We start from the raw sequence: 20932 nt of genomic DNA on the forward strand, positions 1-20932 counted from the left end.
AAAAAATATTACATAAAAATGCCCTTACAAAACGTGTTATTCTTGCTTACCCCCTCTCCTCAATTAGCCCCGGATGTTTTGGGCTCAGCCCCTGGTGTTTTCAAATCCTAGATACGCCCCTGGGGACGACCCCTTCCTGTTCCAACATGACTGCACACCAGTGCACAAAGTAATGTCCAAAAAGACATGGATCAGAGAGTTTGGTGTGGAGGAACTTCATAGAGTCCTGACCTCAACCCGATGGTACACCTTTGGTATGAATTAGAGCGGAGACTGTGAGCCAGGCCAAAACTGGGACGTCTGCCTTTACATGCACATGAATGTAATATGGAGTTGGTCTACCCTTTGCAGCTATAACAGCTTCAACTCTTCTGGGAAGGCTTTCCACAAGGTTTAGGAGTGTGTTTTTGGGAATTTTTGACCATTCCTGTAGAAGAGCATTTGTGAGGTCAGGCACTGATGCTGAATGAGAAGGCCTGGCTCACAGTCTCCGCTCTAATTCATCCCAAAGGTGTTCTATCGGGTTAAGGTCAGGACTCTGAAGTTGGACCATCACCAAACTGTTCCCACAAAGTTGGGAGCATGAAATTGTCCAAAATGTATGGACGATTGTATGCTGAAGCATTGAGAGTTCCTTTCACTGGAAGTAAGGGGCCAAGCCCGACCCCTGAAAAACAACACCTGAATTCAATGATTTGGAGGGGTGTCCCAAAACATTTGGCAATATAGTGTACTTTAAAAAACGCTTTAGAATGAAAAACTTTGAGAAATACAGTTTAAATTGTCATATGAGAATTATGTACATGTACAAATCAAAGCAAATCACAGAGTAAAATACAAAGAAACTGCAAAATGAAGTGCAAGTTCTACTTTATCTTCATAACATGTTGATCATATGCTTAATTAATGTTGTTATGGTAAATAATGTAAACAATATGGACAAAAGTATGTGGACACCTGACTAATCATTCTCAAGAGCTTTTAAACATCTCATTCCAAAGCTGATCGCCTGTTTGCTGTTATAATTTCAGTACAGTAGATTTAACCTCAAGCGCCTTAGTGAGGTCAGGCACTGATGTCAGGTGAAATGGTCTGGCACACAGTTCATCCCAAAGGTGTTCACTGGGGTTGAGGTCAGAGTTCTGTGCAGGATCTTGGTGAAAATCATGTCTTTGAGGAGCTTGCATGCTGCACAGGAGCATCGTCATGCTGGAGGCCTCCTTTATTTCCAGTGAAGCAAAATCTTGAAGCTATAGCATACAAACATATAAGACTGTTTTGGGAAGGCCTACATACGGGTGTAACTTTCTAGTGTCAACAAACCTTTGGCCATATTGTGTATACATTACTTTTGTACCTTGCTCTGGATAAGGTCGTCTACCAAATGGCAGAAATGGAAATGGAAATGTGCAAAAATACTTAAAGCATGTTAGCAACCATTCCCTCTAAAGATGAAAAAAAGAAAGCATTTCATTTCGAAAGATTTCATAATGTTTACTTTATTTACTCTTTAAGAAAACAAGCAAAATTCATATGTGAATAATCACAGGAGTTACATTTACAATTTTGATTATATTTCACACATGCTGTTTTAATGCACCACCACATGTATGGTTTCAGAGGATAACTGAAAGTGCAATTTTATTTTTTATGAATGTTTTTCCACATGACCACATACATAATTACTTAATCATATTTAAAAACATTACATAATCACATTTACAAATGATCTCATGTGATATGTGTGTGATTTTTCTGTATGAACAGGACAAGAAACTTGGTCAAAAATGTAGGACAATAAAAAAAACAGCTAAAAATCACTACAATTATTGCTACATTTCTGTCAAACGAGGAAAATATTCACACAGCCATTTTCTGTACCACTTATCCTACAGATGAGTCAAAAGAAACCTGGAGCCTATCATAGCAGACTCTGGGCACAAGGAGGGGGCCACCCTGCATGGGGTACCAACCATCACAGGATCACCCACTCACTCACTCACCCTTTCACACACTACAGAGATGCCAATCAACCTACAGAACATGTCTTTGATTAGGGGAGGAAACTGCAGTAAAAAGGCTACGGCTTTACTACAGAATACATTTTATATTTTCATTCTAGTAAATGCATTCTTCACTGATTCTATACAGTGTAGAATTTCTACATTTTTACTCATAGATACCAATCAGGCATAACTTTATGATCAGTGCCAGGTGAAGTGAATAACACTGATGATCTCCTCATCATGGCACCTGTTAGTGGGTGGGATATATTAGGCAGCAAGTGAACATTTTGTCCTCAAAGTTGATGTGTTAGAAGCAGGAAAAATGGGCAAGCGTAAGAATTTGAGTTTGACAAGGACAAATTGTGATGGCTAGACGACTGGATCAGAACATCTCCAAAACTGTAGCTCTTGTGGGGTGTTCCCGGTCTGCAGTGGTCAGAATCTATCAAAAGTGGTCCAAGGAAGGAACAGTGGTGAACCGGTGACAGGGTCATGTGATCCGATCCAACAGACGAGCTACTGTTGCTCAAAATGCTGAAGAAGTTAATGCTGGTTCTGATAGAAAGGCATCAGAATACACAGTGCATGACAGGTCAGGTCTGTTTTGGCAGCAACAGGGGGACCAACACAATATTAGGCAGGTGGTCATAATGTTATGCCTGATAGGGTTTATAGTGTATTTATTATAGTCCATTTTTAAAAAAAAAAAAAAGTTAAGAAATAAAATTACAGGTATGGATTTTCTGCTTTCATCACTCTTCGAATCACCACTCTGGTTTTTCGTCTTGGTCTGGTGTCATATTCGGAGGTCACAATGTTTCCTGCTGCCCTTGGTCTCGCCTCCCGACCTGAACGAACCTCATCAACAAAGGACTCCACTCCACCGAACCTGGCTGTGAGCTCACCCAGTCGCTCCTTTAAAGAGTTGAACTCTTTATACAGATCACCGAGAGCTTCAGACAGATATCCAATCCTAAAAAGATTTTATTACAGTGTCTGAGAAAAACGAAGCCTTGGATTAAGTCAATAAAAAAAACAAACCATAGATGTAAGACGTATTGCACTGCAGACAGCAGAACTGACCTCCTGTAGTCCGGTAGCACAGTGCTGTGGTCAATGAGAAGCAGATCTTTCACCTGGGTCATAATGGCATATTTCCAGTTGTCCAGGACTAAAGTGAGATTGGCACATCCTCTGGCATTCACCTTCACAGCTGGAGTAAAGCAGTCAAGGGGTTTATTTATCCAGACTGTTTTAATCTTTCATACTGAGATGTTTAGTAGGTAATACTTTATTAATACTTTCATACTAGTAAACTTATTTTAGTCCTCCATCCAAGAGGTTTAGAGATGAGAAATATTACTATAATGACTATAAACCTATCTACAGTGGCTTGCATAAAAATTCACCCCAACCATTTTTGTATTATGTTGTGCTATAACCTGGAACTGAAATGTTATAACATGTCAAGAATGTACACAAGGCTGAATTAGGCTGTAATATTAAAGTATGGGGGGAAATAAATAAAAAAATATCTTATTGTATGAGTATTTATCCATTAGGTGAGAATCCTAGCCTGTTAATAGATTAACTGTGTGCAAGTGTCATATGACCTCAATATACATATACCTATTAACGGAAACACCCACAAATCTAAATAAACAGAAGAAAAACAACCAAGGAGCTATCAGACTATCATTTCAAGACAATGTTCAGGAAAAATATCATTCAGCATCATTTCCACAAAGCAGCAGTAAATCTGTTATGTAAAAAATGGAAAGAATATAGCAGAATATGATTCTGCCTATAGGACGCCGTCCTTCAAAACTCAGTGACCAGGAAGGGAGACCAAACCGAGAGTCTGTTTAAGTTCCAGGTTGTAACACAATAAAAAGTGAAAAACTTTTTAAGGGGTGAAAAAAAATTATTCAAGAACTAAAATGATGATCATCTCTCCTCGCCTATGGATACAAAACATTTGAAAGAAACGTCTCCTGATTCTTGAAACCATTTTCCTATAAATAGTTTTACCTTCAGCTCTGTAGTCCCACAGAGTGTGTTTCTGTGCAGCTCCCAGAGAGAGCATAAAACACAAGAACGGCAAGATCTGCATTTTCTAGACACACACAAGCACACACACACACACACACACACACACACACACCTAAATTAAGCACACCTGACCCTTTAATATAAATAAGATGAAAAATATGTAATCTTTATGTAATCCATTTTTAAGAAAATAAATAAATAAATAATAAAAAAAAAACAACTAATATTAAAAATGATAATTGTGTTATGTCATGGGTTATAAAACAACATTATACACTTCCAAATACAGCTAATTAATGCACACTATTATTACACATATTCCTAAATCTCAAACACCACATTGTACATATTTCTTCAATCAAAAAGAATTACTTACCTCAAAATATCTTCATGAAAAACTTTTAACCCTGAGCCTTGGAAATTCAACTGACTGAAAAGTATTGATGTATCTCGGATGGCTCTCAAGCACAATCCTTCTGCCATTTATATACGTCTGTCAAGCCTGTAATCCCACCCCTTCATTGGTAAGGTATTGGTGAGGTATGTTTCTGCGAATCCTTAAGATCAGACACATAAATCCAAATTCTGCCCTCAATTCAGTGTCACACACCACATTCTGTAGACTCAGTAAACGGTTTAAACATAAAAAAGCACATGCTATACCAACCCAGCACCAGCCCCTCACTGAGAAAAGTTAAAACACAGTCTATGATAAGTCTATTGTTTAATATTAGACAATTCAGTCATATGAACAAACCCAACAGCAAGAAACATGTGCAGTCCAACATCAAAAGAAAACAAGGCCTCTGCTCTGCAGGTTGTGTTTCATCTTGACATCCCACCTCCGAAGCAGCATTCCTGGACATCATCTGCAACACATCTGGGGTCTGGAGGAACCGATGGAAAAACCTGGTCTGTGTACGTGATAGCTTAACCAGAGAGGCTTATCTCAGCAGGTAATGCAGTCTAAAGCAATACATTTGTATATATGAGCAAATATGTAGCTGTGCATGTACATCTCACACGCTTGGTGATGGATCACTGCATTACAACGATTTGGGTTTAAATCATACATTATAACTGAACAGAGAATGGTCAACTATACAATGCTGTAATGATGCCTTCACAATTAGCAAACCTTCTTAAGACCTTCTGCTGTCTAAGGATACTTTGCTGACGCATGCTGCATGGGTTTTAAAGTTAATACTTAAACTGTTGTTGCTCTCCAAGTGCATGTGCCTTGGAGTATAGCTTAAGCTATAGAATATAGCTTGAGGATCGAAGAGCTTGCAAGTTAATAACTCATTTATCACCAAGATATAGGTATTTAATAGATGTGTTAAACCTCCAAGGATGGGATATGCGAAGAAAGAATTTCACTGTGCTGTAATGTATATGTGACAATAAAGGCTGTTTCATTTATTTGCTGTTTCATTTATTTGCTGTATCATTTTGTTTTGCCTGAGTTTAGAGTGATACGGTACGATACTCTTTCCAAATTGAACCCACGCGAGATAGATTCGAAACCTAATGAGAAGGCTAGCACACAGATGAAGTCAGTCTTTACACTCATTATAAATGGGAAATTCTCTGTTTAACAAGTTAAACGAGTTAAGTTGTTACATAATTATTTGTTTTAAATAAATTAGATAGTTCAAATTGCGGTGGGCGGTGGTAGCTCAAGTGGTTAAGGCTCTGGGTCGTTGACCGGCAGGTCAGGGTTGACCCTGCGCTCAGACCCCAAAACCGGTAAGGATGGGATATGCGAAGAAAGAATTTCACTGTGCTGTAATGTATATGTGACAAATAAAGGCAACTTAACTAAATTGATTTCAGCTAGGGCTTTGTAATTTGCTATTTTCCAAAAACAAACAAACCAGTAGCGTAATTTAAATGACCACATCCTTGACCAGCTAGTTACTTTGGATGACGCTGTAAATGCATTGCAGAACGTCTTACATCGATGAATCTGATGTTTTTGTGCCTGCATGAAAGTAAAAAACCTCCATCTTATGTAAGCCCCCTAGTCCCGTGTTCTACACCTCTAATCTCAACCAGATGCCGTGTGAATCCTTTTCTGGAGAGCGTTCATGCAAAAAAAGGTATATATAAATAGTGGAATAGTGTTCTTGATATCCTATCATAGCATTTGTATCCCTTAAGGACACATTATTTGTTTGTTCTGAATAATGCATTCATATATTGTTACATCCCTATAAACACGGACAAATGTCTCAGGAGCTTTCTTTTTGGTGTCGGACACAAATATCAGCACTGCTTTCAGCTCTATAAAGGAACAAAGAAATGAAAAGGTATTTTGATTAACCCTAATTTAAGCCCTTTTTTTTTTTTTGCTACATCTCTGTTTACCCTTCATTTTTCCATTGTCCACGTTCTTTACCCTTCATCTTTCTATTGTCCACGTATGGCACACATTTGGTCAGAAGAAAATCTGACCAAATACTGCTGCATGGTATTGACGATTAAAATGATACAGAGTGCTGAACGGTGAACGCACCTCCGCAGACGCCAACAAGCGAGACACGGAAAAAGATAATAATAATAATAATAAAAAAAGGAAGACAGACCGTAAATGAAGAAATTCAAATCATGGTAGTCCCATATGATGTGCCCGGTATCAGAAGTTAAATTCAATACTCTGACAAGCAAAGAAACCAGTCACTGGTTTATGGTGTGCTGAAAAGTTCAAACTGTAATTCCATCTACCATAAAGAAGTCAAACACAAGAGACTACACAACCCTCAAAAGTAGCTAATAAAAGGAGACAAAAAAAAGAAAAAGAGCATGTAATGACTGAGAAAAAGGCTTGTGCAACCTTTAATAGGGAGTCTCAATTAAAACTCAAGAACAAGCTGTTACGGTGCGTTGAAGGGTCCAATGATGTGGACAGTCGTTTCATGTGTGCTGCATTTTGTTTTGTGAAAATCCACCAAGTGCTTTTTCAGCTCAACAGGTTTTTTTTTTCTTCTTTTTTTTGGAAAACAGGATCGTATTAAATTCAATCAATATACATAGAATTATGGTTCAGAAAAAAAAAAAAAAAAAACAGAAAAATGAAAAGGAAAAAAAAAAAAAAAAAAAAAAGCCTCGCTGAAATTAAATAATAGTATCAGTATCAATCTGCATATTATTTACACAACACATCTCCAGGCTGTGAAAATTAAGGGTTGGGGCATAAATCTAACTCCAATAACAAATTCATTAATGTCCAGAACGATGCGACGATGCTGTCGGCTCATTTTGGACCGCAGAGAGAAAGAAACCTTGACCAAGTGCTTTACCTAAATCAATCCCAACATGCCTTGTGGCCATTGCAAAGAGGCTACAGGAACACAATCGTTGTTAGCTTTGGACATGTAGCCTAGCACACCACTGGTATTCGCATAGCAACCCAGGACAGGCAGTGATGAAGTGGTCAGAGTTCTGATGGGAAGATGGAGTGAGTGTGTAAAAGGGAGGGGCTTTGAGAACAAGTTGAAGCTCACTCCTGCTGCTGTCTGCCAGGGCGGTGGCGTTTTGTTTTTTAACTACGGGGCAGGCTGCACATCTCACAGTGCTCCGTGCCTGGCTGGTTCATGAAGGTGCAGTGGAGGCAGGACCACATAGCAGAAGAGGACGCTGGGATAGACGGGCCTCCCATGGCGTAGTCAAGAGATCCTCCTTGCTGCCCACCCACTGTGCCTGTGACAGAAAGGCGGGAAGGTAAAATAATGAGAGCAGCAACATGAAATTTACACACATTATCTTAAAGGACAAAGCCATGCTTAATGAACTGCATATCAAAAATTATTCTAGCATCAGCAACATGCTGGTCTTTCATTTTTTCTTAATTGTTTCCTACAGCACCCACAATGCCATACAACTTGCATGCTGACAAGAGTGCCGCAAGAACATGTCCTAAAATCTGGGAATTTTTCCCACTATTAGTTCCATCAACCCGATGTCAGTGGCTTTTTTGGATGACCTTTTGCTTCCTTAATCCCTGAAATAATATCTTTGCTTAACGCAAGCTCAAGATATTTTACCATTTGATTCTACACCATAAAATACACCAGTAATACTCCACTCATTATTTTCAAGCTTTTGTAGGTCTTGAAAAAGATGGTTGCCAATTAGTGGGTAGTCCTACATGGGATTACAACATGGATATAGATTTAAAGAGTTATAATGAAATATAGTGATGGTGACGTAGTCATGAGACCATTTTGTAGTTTATTTATAGTCTAGCATTCTTCTAACTTCTGTTGCTTGTATTATGGCTTAAAATTTCATAAAAGTTGCATTTAAAAAAAAAAAAAAAAAAAATTCTTATTTTTATCTTATTCTCTAAAATAATCCATCTTCCTACAAAAATACATCATCCCTGTGACACTCTATTGCCCCAGTGGGAATTAGCCTTTCATCTCTACCTAAAGTCCAGCTCTCTCACATCCTCGGTATCTGTGCACTCTGCTCAAACAGATCAGGTTCCAAAGCTCAATCACAGCCATTGTGTTCGATATCTCAAAGATCACTAAGTAGCCAAACAGAGTCTCTGCTGTAAATTACAACGGTGTCGTATAGTTGCACTGAATTCTGGACCCGAGTCCAGCGTTTGCTGTCTCCACTACTTCTTTGTTAGAGTACTTATTTATAGGACAATCAACGTCGCTGGAGAATGGCAAGTTAGAAAAGACACTATTGCTCTTTTAATGAATTCTTTACTTCTATACTTCTTGTATCCAGCTGGATTCAAGAAATCTAGTATTCATGACACCAAAAAAAAACCCCCACCAGCATTTCCAAAACATTTCTAAATCTTGCGAAAACATTTTATTTTGTATATGCAATAATAAATAAATAGTCATGTCCCTTAAACGATTTAAAACTATCCAAATGTGGAAGATTAATCAGAGATTTACTTACTACAGAGTTGCTCGATTGTAGCCCACTGCTCAGATTTCTTCCAGGTTTGTGCCAACTCTTCATTTGAAGTTTTCACAGCATCCAGTAACAACCCAATACTGTCCTGTAAACAAGAAAGAAATAGAATATAAACCACAATTTTCTGATATCCACTGGAGATGTGGTCCATAAAGGAAGCCAGACAACCTGAAAGGCCAGGACAACTGTTTCTAAAGGTATAGATTCATCACCACAATAAAAACAGAAATAAATGTGATATCCATACCTGCAAATTACCAACACTCAGACCTATGGTGCCATCTGCTGGATAGAGTGTGTACTACACGACTAATTCTTGGTAATTTGCGATACTTACTCGCAAAGGCATGACCTCGTTAGTGACGAGGAAGACGAGCAGGTGGAAGTCAGAGACGATGTCCAGAAAGGATGAGGAGGAGCTCTGGGAGAGATATGTAGCTAAACTGTGGAAGTCCTGAACACACAAATAAACCATGAGATTAGTAAATGAAAATGTGTCAAACATTATAGTTAATTTAGATTTATAATAAAAACACAGTGTGTGCAGCCTGATTAACTGTAACCTCCATACACTGATGCACTATATGCAGACATTATTGTGTTTGTGGACATTATTGAACATCCCACTGCGATTCTTCTACATTACTTTGTCTGCTGCTACAATTGACTGATAACTGTCCTCTCTGTTCACATCCATAGCATTTTTACCTGCACTTTACTCTCTATAGAACTGTGTATTGGTTGGTACTATACTGGGGACACTAGTTGTACTCTATTGTGTTGTCTTGCACTGTTTACACTCATGCACTTTGTATAGTGTACTTTGTTCAGGATTTTATGTAGCACCGTGGTTCTGGAGAAACGTTGTTTCATTTCATTGTGTACTACACCATGATTGAAATGACAATAAAATCGTCTGGGATGCAGTCAGTGTTCATGCCGAAGGTGTTGAGGTCAGGGCTCTGTGCCACTGATGGCCATTCAGGTTTTTTTCACTCCAATCTTGGCATACCATGTCTTCATAGACCTTGCTTTGTGCACAGGGGTATTGTCATGCTGGAACATGTCTGAGCCTGACAGTTCCAGTGAGGAGAAACTGCAATTCTACAGAGTACAAAGACATTCTAGATCATTGTGTGCTTTCAGTTTGTGGCAACAGCTTACAAAGAAGGTCCATATATGGGTGTGATCTGTTGGTGTGCAAATACCTAAAGTTAAACAGTGTGTATTAACAACAGGAAAAAAAAAAAAAAAAGAGTCAGTCAGTTTAGACAGAAAATGCATCGAGGAAAATATCTGCTTGTTCTCAGTTAGAATGATGATGTATCTAATGCAGGAATGTCAAATCTTATCTGGAAAGGGCTGGTGTGGGTGAGGTTTTCATTCCATCCATACTGAAGTCACACCCAAGTCTAATGGAGGCCACGATCAACTGATTAAACAAGTGTGTGTCTTCTGCTTGATTGAAATAGAAACCTGCTTAAGATGTTACACCCCTGGTCTAAGGTTGTGCGAGTGGCTACCTGTGTTTCTCCCAGTGCATCTCTGTTTTCGATGGGGAAGCGGAGCGTAGAGGAAAAGGTGAAGACAGGATCCTTTGGGAAAGTGGTGGTGATCTGGTGAAAGGCAGAACACATTTTAAAGTGATTTCAAGCAAACCTAGAGAACACAGATACTGAAGACTTTTATGCCCAGAGATACTCAGATACATTCAGAAAAGGAAATGTTACTCACATCGATAATTAGGTACTCCACTGGTAGAGGCCGGGCCAAGTATGTGATCTCGTTACCAAATTTGTCTTTATCCTAGAAAAAATATAAGATGCATAGAATAATAGAAAGACAAAAAATGTGAGCATAAATAAAATGATCAGGAAATTAAAGGTTAAAGAAATTCGACTATCTAATGACCCCGTAGCTCAACCTCAACCTTTCGGCTCATTTGCAGGCTGGCAGGGGAACATTTCACAAGATGCAGAAAAAAAGAAAAAGTACTCCTTTGTTATCCTGTTTTGACAGATTCAGGGTCACACCGAGTTCAGAACGGTCAGATCTATCAGCCTGGCTTGTTGTTCAAACCAAATAAGCAGCACAGTGTTTAAAGGGCTCTAGGGCTCCATTCAAAACACTGTTATGATAAACTATATCTCACTTGTGCCATGACCTATTAAATTTTTAACAATAAAAGCAATCATTTACAAGTCAAAGCATGTCAGGCTCGGACATGTTTCCTTCTGAATTAAATTACATAAGATGTTGCAGTATGGCAGCACTACCACAGTGGAATCAAACCAGACTTGTATAGCACTTTTCTGTTTATTCAATGTTCTGATATCTTGAGCATGTTTAAGCCTTGATGCCACTGAGTAGAAGATACAAAAAGAGATAAAATGTAAAATTGAACACTGGGAAACAGAAAAGGATCTCGGTTTATTCTTTATACTCATGTAGCTGTTATTGAAGTGCAATAGCGAGGGTGTGCATGCCTGTACCTTATAGAAGACGTCAGGGACATACTGCTCACTGCTAGACTCTTTCGCATAGCCGAGTTCAGGGATGTCTTTGCAGGGCAGCAGGCACTCGTCCCTCACCAAGGCCATGCACTGGTTAGACACTTGGTAGCCCTCAAAATGTACCTGGTTATCAGGACCACCTACACACACACACACACACACACACACACAGGTGTTAAGACCACTAGTAGAGTACTAGACATTAAAACTTCATATCAATGACGCATCTGACTCTTTTCACAACAACCAGCAGAAGGATACAACAAAAACCTGTCAAGCTGTTAGCATCTAAGGTTGATCAATAGACTCGTGTGCATGTAGAATAATAATGTAGCTGTAGACTGCCACTGCATCGCTGAGTAGCTGCAGAATCCTCCATAAAATGACAGCAGGAAGATGCAACTTTAACACAAGATCAGAAAATGTGACCACATACCTGTCGCTACCACTGTGACAAATTTTGATCCAAAGTGGCCATCAGGAGAGAGCCGGCATGGATTGGCGTTCTGGTTCTGGAAATGTCCAGCCGTGATACACTCCTCCGAACTCAAATAGTACGAGTCCTGCACAGGAAACACATTAAACGCTTGAATTTATACAAGCGCATCGAAGACTACTGGAATGGGCTAAAAGGTAAAACATATCTTCACACGCTTTCTGTTTAGACAAGCAATTTGTCTTACGTTGTTTCTTGTGTAACGCACTGTGCCTATTCTTGTATCCTCAGAGAGCAAGTCTGTGAAGATCCACCCCACCTAAGAGCGTAAGGAAATATTGACTTTCAAATTCAGTTGAAAGTTGTAGTAATAGACGTTTCCCATAATTTAACAAGACCAGAGAAGCAAATGAATAATCTCATAACACTGGGGGAGCATAAAACCTACGACCACACAGATCAGGTACCTGGTAGGTTACAGAAATTTTCAACTGAAAAAAAAAAAAAAGATAACTAGACAAGCATGCTAACAGATATGATGAAATATGTAAATAGCTTTGCTGGCACACACACTGAAAGGAGTTACCTTGCGAAGACCAAGTTTAGCAGCAACCTCCTCTACTGCTGCAGCTCTGGGGTCATCAATGAGCTCCAGACTGTTCTGAGTGCCAATCTGAAACCAAACGTATAAGAAACATTCACAACAAGTATCCAATAGGAAATAAGTTGTGAAACAAGGTGAATTATAGTTGCAATTATCCAATATTTGGCCAAAAGTATGTGAACACCTGACCATCATATTCATATGCTTTTATGTTTATTTTTTGTAAATGTCCCATTCCAGATGTACGCCCCTCTTTGCTGGTATAATAAGCTCCACTCTTCTGGAAAGGTGTTTGACTACATTTTGGGGCATGATTGTGGGGCATTTGTGTTCATTTAGCCACAAGAGGTCAGGTACTAATGTCATGTCAGAAGACCTGGGGCAGCTAGCTTTCCAGTTAATCTCTAATATGCTCATTGGGGATGAGGTCAGGGCTTAGTCTAGGGCACTTGATTTCTTCCACTCCAACCTTAACAAACCATGTCTTTATAAATCTCGCTTTGTAAACAGGGGCATCATCACGCTGGAACAGGTTTGGGTTTCTTAATTCTATTAAAGGGAAATTTCAATCTTACAACATTCAAAGAAATTCTGTACAATTGAACGCTTCCAGATTTGTGGGAACAGTTTGGCCATACACTGTATAACACATTTTAATTTTCTTCTTCTTCCTAGTATAAGCAAGTTTCCATTTATCCTTATTTTCATTTATTCACACACTTGGCAATGCCAAGTCAGCACCTTGAACATGGACTTGAATGCTGCATGCCTCACCAGAAGTAGACAAATAATAATCAAGCTGTGATAACATATGAAATACAGACAAAATATTTGCTTGCATCATGCTACCCGACTAAGAGCTTTCACCCCATTCTTTAAAACTCTCCGTTAAAAGCGGTCACCTGTGGTGGCTCGTAAATGGCGGCCACTTCGGCACGGATTCCCAGTGGAATGTCTTTATGCTCTGTGTAGCGGCCATACAGGTAGCCCATCCGCTGACTTCCTGTCTTCCTCCAGAAGTCCAAGAAACGGTCTGCGATGGTGTGGTTCTCGAACATGATGTTGTCCACATGTCTGTATTTCTGTGATGGAAAGCCGTTTTCGTTTAATATCCGAAGCTTGATACTTTATTAGTATACTTCAACAACTTTATTCTCACTCTCTAAACCACAGTTTGATCAACATGCTGCTGCAGGTTCATATTGGACTGACAAGAGAAATGAAAACTAATAGCATAACATAAGGAGAGACATTACTCGAAGACTGTACAATAAGTTCAAACATCTTAAAAACGCATTTCACATAAAATACTACCCTAATTTTCAACAAAGCAATAGCTATGATGTTCTCATGTACAAAAACAAACCATTATGGATTTTTTTTTTTTTTTTAAATTGTATGGCCATGCAATAGAAGAGATTAGTGTCATTTTAGTATTCTGTTGACATTTTCTGGCCCAGAAAATAAGCCTCAAACCTCCGGAGCTGCTCAGCTTTTAAGTCCGTGATCGGTTAGAGTACCTGTCTGTTGAGGGTGATAGCACTGGGCTGGCACTTGGTGCAGATGCCCTCAGGCCAGGGCAAATGGCCCTCACATCCTGACTTGATTTTACAGCTGATGTTCTCCAGTGCTGCAAACTTGCCTCTGTGAAAGAAAAGAGATTAAAGATGCATTAGGCAAGGTTAGTCCTTTTAAAGATTACATTTGAAAGAAACATGCCCATGTTAACAAATGACTGACAGGAGATGTAACCTGACATAAATAAGCTTTCAGAAACAGATATCAGTTTTCCTAAACAGGTTTTCTCAGTAACTTAAAACTAAGGCTATGGCTTAAACTGTTATGTTTTTTTAATCACGTTCTAGATGTCTTTCAGGTTTTTTGTTTTTAATTTTTTTTTAAAGCAAAACTTCCCTGAATAAATTATTTTCTGCCATAGAGTCAAAATCTTGAAGGAAAAACTCACTTGTCTGCTCCACCTGTCAGTTTGCGGATGTAAGCGTGGAAAGACATGTGTTTAACAGGTGGGTCGAGATGATTCAGGTAGTCTTCATCAAAAGGCTGTGAAAATAATTGATATATGAGAAAGATGTATTTGCATGGCATACATGTTTAGCACAGAAGAAACATTCTCTGACACCTTTATATTATTTATAGGACAATAGTCTTTGCACTTTCAAACACGGTGACTCCAGTACTTCCTTGCAAGCATCTGAAGGGGAAAAAAAGAAACTTTCATATGCATGTTCTTACCTCTAATGGTACACAGTGAACACATTTTCCCATGGGACCATGCCGGCATCTAAAAATGCACACACGCATAAAATTTAAAACTCAGAGAGAAACCTATACTGCACGCACACTGAGGACATAAAAGCAGGCTAGATTTTCGAAAGACAAAGAGAAAGAGAGAGGGGGAGGGAGAGAGAGAGAGAAAGACTCACAGCTGGGGATCTCGGTTTCTGTATATCTTGCCATCCTGCTTGGCCAGATACTGATCAATCTCATCCTCCTGGATCTGTGGTGCCGAGTGTGACCGGGACAAGGAGGATGAAGAAGAAGAAGACAGAGAAAAGTGAGGCTGTGCTGTGTCCATGTTCTCACTGGAGGAACCAGCTGATGATGGGAAGAGAAAGAGCATGTCTCCATGCCTAGAGAATAAATAAATATACACAGTTTGGAGTTGTTTAAGCAGAGAAAAGCAGACGTTGTTGTTTTGGAAGCTTTTACTTCTCTTGGTGTCAAATGTTTAGAATATTAAAAAAGCACATCTGGAGGGGAAACTACAAAATAACTACATGTATAATAAAAGCTTTATTTCCCTTTGGGATGAATAAAGTAAGTATCTATCTATCTATCCATCCATCCATCTAATGCCCAAGAAAGATCTGACTTGTTCCTCATAGAGATGATTAAACATTATAATCATTGCATATCAAATGCACTGTATGTATCTGTGCTAGGTCAAAATCAGCCATTATAGTGCACCTCGCTTCATTCTGGCACCTAATCAAACTGTTCTAGTATTTTATCTCGGTGTGACAAAATACTCATGGTTCCAGTGTACGTTGTAGACTTACTTGATTTTAAGCAGACTAAGGGTCTTGTTCTGAGAGACAATCTCGCCTGTCTTATTGCGGTTCAGGTAGACAGAAAACCCATTCGAGTTGAAACCAAACTCTTTAGCAACCTTTGGGGGATAAGAGCAGAACGAGAAAATGTTGTTCATCCTGTTTTATTCATGATGGTGCAAAAACAGGACAATTTTACTAAAAGAAACAACAACAACAAAAAAAAAAACCCCTCGGTCTGGTTCATCAAATGCAAAATGACAAATCGTCGCTAGTTTAACTGAAGAAAGCAGGATAAGAAAGGCTGTGTTGAAAGAAAGAAAGAAAGAAAGAAAGAAAGAAAGAAAGAAAGAAAGAAAGAAAGAAAGAAAGAAAGAAAGAAAGAAAGAAAGAAAGAAAGAAAGAAAGAAAGAGCAGAGGGGGGAAAAATAGCTGCAGTAGCTTGGCAAATAATTCTTGCTGTGCAGCTCAGTCAGCACAACTCACACACTCTCTCACACACACACACACACACACACACACAAATTACTAGATATTATGAAATACCCCATAAGCTGCACATTCACAGTTTTGACAAGTAAGCAAGTCAAAAAAATAATAAGTCAGAGACCAGAAACTAACCACATAATCTGAGGTTAGAATTAAAATCTGAACATTTTCAGGCAGAACACTGAATTTATTCATGAACAAAATAAGCCTAGCCATGGATGTTCCATGTGGCCAGGCAGAACACTTACATGGACATTAAAGGCTCGATCGTAATGCGATTGTGGCTGATATCTAATAAAGCTTAGAGTTCTGAATGGACTACAGAGCTCAGAGCACTTAGCAAGAAATGGAGATGTTCTGCAAGAGCACGTTTAACCGAGGCTTGATGGCATTAGGAATACATCGAGCTCACAGCTGTGGCTTAAAGCTTGAGAAATATAACGTGAGGTCTGGGGTGTATCTGTAGTTTAAAATAAACCTGGTGTTTAGGATGTCTATAGCTGAGACTTCGCTGTGTCCAGATCAGCATCCTGTCTTGACCTTCAATGAAATAACAGAACATGATCTCTCTATTGATCTGCAGATTTGCTCGTCGATCTCCACAGCTATCTTTAATTCGGCTCTGCAAAGCTGCTTCATCTTCGGGAGAGATGCGTTTTATTCGCAGAAATACAGCGTCTCTAATCTAGCGATATTAGTTACATTGCAAATGAGCTCATGCTGTGCGCTGTGCTTAATGTAATCTTTAACCGTGCAAATTGCATTTAACTGGAAGCCACAGAGAGAAATCAGAAAGCAACTGGGTCTGAACTCTCACTGCTGTATCACAGCTGCTTGTTCTAACAATTTATACACCATGGCCAAAAGTTCTGGGACACCCAGGTGTTGTTTTTCAGGGGCTGGGATTGACCTCTTAGTTCCAGTAAAAGGAACTTTTAATGCTTCAGCATACCAAGACATTTTGGACAATTTCATGCTCCCAACTTTGTGGGAACAGTTTAGGGATGACCCCTTCCTGTTCCAACATGACTGCACACCAGTGCACAAAGCAAGGTCCATAAAGACATGGAGGAGTGAGTTTGATGACTGGCCTGCACAGAGTCCTGACCTCAACCCAACAGAAAACCTTTGGGGTGAATTAGAGGTGAATCAATGCCTAACCTCACAAATGCACTTCTAGAGTGGAACGGTCAAAGAAATTCCCATAAACACACTCCTAAACCTTGTGAAAATCTTTCCCAGAAGATTTGATGGTGTTCAATCAGATGAAGTTGTCAGTAGACTGTTGAACAGCGTGGGACTATTCAGCTCCAGTGCTGCATTTTGCAGAACTGTGCACTTGTTGTCTCACAATAGCTGCTCTGTAATATGAGAGAGGTGGTGAACAAATCCTCTTCATTAGCCAGACTTGCTGGGAGTGTGTGGACACAACAGCATGCCATGAAGTCCCTTGCTGAAATATGTTGTGCGTTCGAGTGTCTCGGCTACACGCGGCTCAGAAAGCAGCATGTGTCAGAGAAGCGCGTGGTCTGTCTGGTTTAATCAATAAATTAGCTCTTGTAGGCAGAGCTAAATAAACTCTCTGAGCTGCTGGAAATGTTAAGAGTGCCGTTCCCGTAGCTATGTCTGGTATGGACATACTAAAGGAGTGCTGATGAACAGGAAAAATACTAATAAAATACAGTAGAGTGAGACGTGATGAGGCGAATACTGCGGTCAGAGAAATCTGGGTCAATTCAGGAAGAAACCAAATGGTAAGTCATGAAGTTGATAATGAACCATGGATATGCAGATGATAAATGTCCACTGCACATTAATTAACACTTGTTTGGCTGAAAGACCTATTGCTCATGCTCAGTCTGCGAAAACGGTCAACTAACACTACAATCAACATTTTTTTTATTCAATTATATATCTATGTCTGTACTTTAAATAAAGCACAGAAATATTAATGGCTAATCAGCTATAATGTGTTTTCATATTGTGTGTGTGTGCATTTAAAACTCTAGTGTGCTTCAAACCTTTTTCAGAAAAGCTGCTGCAGTCTCTCGCTTGGTTGAAGTGATTTTTTTCATCCCCTCCGGAGACTGGACACGAATGATCTAAGAGGAAAGGAATAGGTCACTTTATTAATGATTTATTTCAAACAGAATATTCAAAGCATTCTTATCACAACCTTCCAGCAAAACTTTTACCAGCTACAGGTGTGAGGGTATACAGTCACGTAAGCGTATATGTGACTGTGAAACAGCACATGGTGGATAACACGTGATTGTTGTACAGGCTCAAGACAGCGGCACGACTCTTGAGACTTGTATCGCAGTAACTGAAAGGTTACACTGGAGAGAAACGTAACACGGGTCAATGTTGCTCTACCCCTGACTGATTTTTCTCATGACTTTCTTATTCCATCAAGGACATTTCCGAAACGTTCCTCATGCCAAGATGACCATTACAGACAAATAAAGAGTGCGTGCCTGGCATAAGTTACACAAGCAGACTCATTCCTTATAATTACTTGAATTATACATGCCAGTCGAGTCATTACACCGACATTAAAAAAAAAATGAATCTTACGTTACTAATTTGTATGCTAGCTAGATATCTGCTCTAATGCACCCAGTAGGAAAACCGGAAATGCAAACTTTTATGATTTTGCAGAAGGCAAAAACAGTAATATTGTGACACTCAGACCATGATGACTTGCACTGAGAGAAAAAAAAAAAAAAAAAAAACTGGATCAGATACAATCCTGGTTCTAGATTTACATAAACTTTTATTTTTATTGTTTCATTAATTTAAATGTTTGGTAGGAACTGCATGCATTTGCATCATGGTTAACGCTCTCCATTTATCTATATATGATGACCAAGCATAACAATATGACCACTTGCCTAATATTGTGTTGGTCACCTTTTGCTACCAAAACACAACAAACTGTAATGCACTGTGTATTCTGACACCTTTCTATCAGATCCAGCATTAACTTCTTCAGCAATTTAAGCAACAGTAGCTCGTCTGTTGGATCTGATCACACGGGCCAGCCTTCGCTTCCCACGTGCCTCAGTGAGCCTTGGTCGCCCATGACCCTGTCACCGGTTCACCACTGTTCCTTCCTTGGACCACTTTTGATAGATACTGACCACTGCAGACCGGGAACACCCCACAAGAGCTGCAGTTTTGGAGATGCTCTGATCCAGTCGTCTAGCCATCACAATCTGGCCCTTGTCAATCTCGCTCAAATCCTTACGCTTGTCCATTTTCCCTGCTTCTAACACATCAACTCTGAGGACAAAATGTTCACTGCTGCATATCCCACCCACTAACAGGTGCCATGATGAGGAGATCATCAGCATTATTCACTTTACCTCTCACTGCTCATAAATGTTATGCCTGATCAAATCTACTTTGTGATTTTCATGTCAAACAGATGGAAAAGATTTGATAGTTACCGACCGAAAGACTAACACCGTCTATACCCGCAGTTAGATCTGATGGATTATCGTTCATCCTAAAAGCTTAGATTTAGACTGCCAAATCCATCAGAGCAGGAAATCCGCCATGTTTTTCCATGTCGTGTTTTTACTTATAGGTTTAAGTTTTGAATGGCTGACTGCTAAATTAATCTGTGGATCCCAAGTGGATTTCAAAGCAAAAATGATCTTGCGGATTTAACCTGCTGATTGGGTCAGAAGCAGTTTATTTTTTTCTTCAGGTTTTGCTGTCCTGACCTGTTACATGAGGACTGAGATGAACACACTGGACAGCATAACCAATCTAACTGAACAGATATCAGCGTATCTGTCTGCAGATGTTACTGTTTAATGTTTTCATTAAAGGAGCAATAGGTAAAATTAATCTGTGTGTCTGATTGTTAAGTAGGAGGGTTTAATGTCTTCATTCTTGAGCCCACACACACACCAACCCCGCCCATGTTCACCAAGCTCCGCCCCCAGCATCGATGATGGCCTGTTGAGCCGGCCCGCCTACTGAATGATTGACAGGAGGATCAGCCAAACACAAACAAGGATTCCTGACCAGAAGTCAGGGCTCTTTTAGCCACTTAGGAACAATACTGTTAAGACAAGAGGCCTTAAATAATTGATTTTTAATCGTATCTTTCAGATTATTTGAACAAGTAAGATATTTTTAAATAAAAATCGCCTATTGCACCTTTAAGTAAATGTGAACTGAGCAGTGCTGGGACCCCAGCACTGGTACAAGAAAGCGGGTTTAATAGAGCTATATAAGCAGAGTAGTTTGTTACTGAGTGATTTCAGTAAGTTTTCAGTAGTTTAGTGTGATAAATGTCGCCTGAAAGCGTCTGAAAGGTTTAACAGCAAGAGAGCTGCGACTTTCTGACTGTCCCCCTGTCTCACAAGCCGAGTGCACTGGGACTGAGCTCGTAAACACATCAACCTCCGGCTTTTCCCACAGCTAAGCGTTTCCACTCATTAATCTGTGCTCTTCTTCCTCCTGCCCCTGCGATTCCTGCTCCTTATCTCACAGCCGGGCCCTGACTCTCCTGACCGTTAGCTTGCTAATCGGTTAGCATCACGCTACCAATTCTGCTGCCTCATCACCGAAATAAACTGCACGTTTCACTGACTTGCGCTATCCCCCAAAATTATTAGGAGCTGATCAAAACCGCACAAACGTATACTTACAATGTTTTCCGACATCTTTACTCGGGTCTGTGATCCCGAAACCTGAACTCAGATAACAATATTAGCGTTTACAGTACCGGCGATGAATGTTACAGTCTGAGAGAAACTCAACTCCATAACTCTGCACTGTGTGTGAAGACGGCGATGGTG

At 39.6% G+C, this 20932-nt stretch overlaps 1 protein-coding gene across 1 annotated transcript; it reads right to left on the reverse strand.

Moving 5' to 3' along the window:
- Positions 1–6869: 6869 nt before the first annotated feature.
- On the reverse strand, positions 6870–20927 carry nploc4 (NPL4 homolog, ubiquitin recognition factor). The gene is made up of 17 exons (XM_058406987.1): positions 20783–20927; positions 18137–18217; positions 15636–15745; positions 15000–15206; positions 14809–14857; positions 14522–14616; positions 14076–14199; positions 13458–13637; positions 12538–12624; positions 12199–12270; positions 11952–12078; positions 11495–11655; positions 10737–10808; positions 10526–10618; positions 9340–9456; positions 8985–9087; positions 6870–7760 (listed from the first exon to the last, which is right to left on the reverse strand). Exons 1-17 carry the CDS (start codon positions 20795–20797, stop codon positions 7603–7605), a joined length of 1851 nt encoding a protein of 616 aa, XP_058262970.1. The 5' UTR covers positions 20798–20927; the 3' UTR covers positions 6870–7602.
- Positions 20928–20932: the final 5 nt, after the last annotated feature.

This window comes from Hemibagrus wyckioides, linkage group LG13, assembly GCF_019097595.1.
Source record: "Hemibagrus wyckioides isolate EC202008001 linkage group LG13, SWU_Hwy_1.0, whole genome shotgun sequence".
Classification (NCBI taxonomy): Eukaryota; Metazoa; Chordata; class Actinopteri; order Siluriformes; family Bagridae; genus Hemibagrus; species Hemibagrus wyckioides.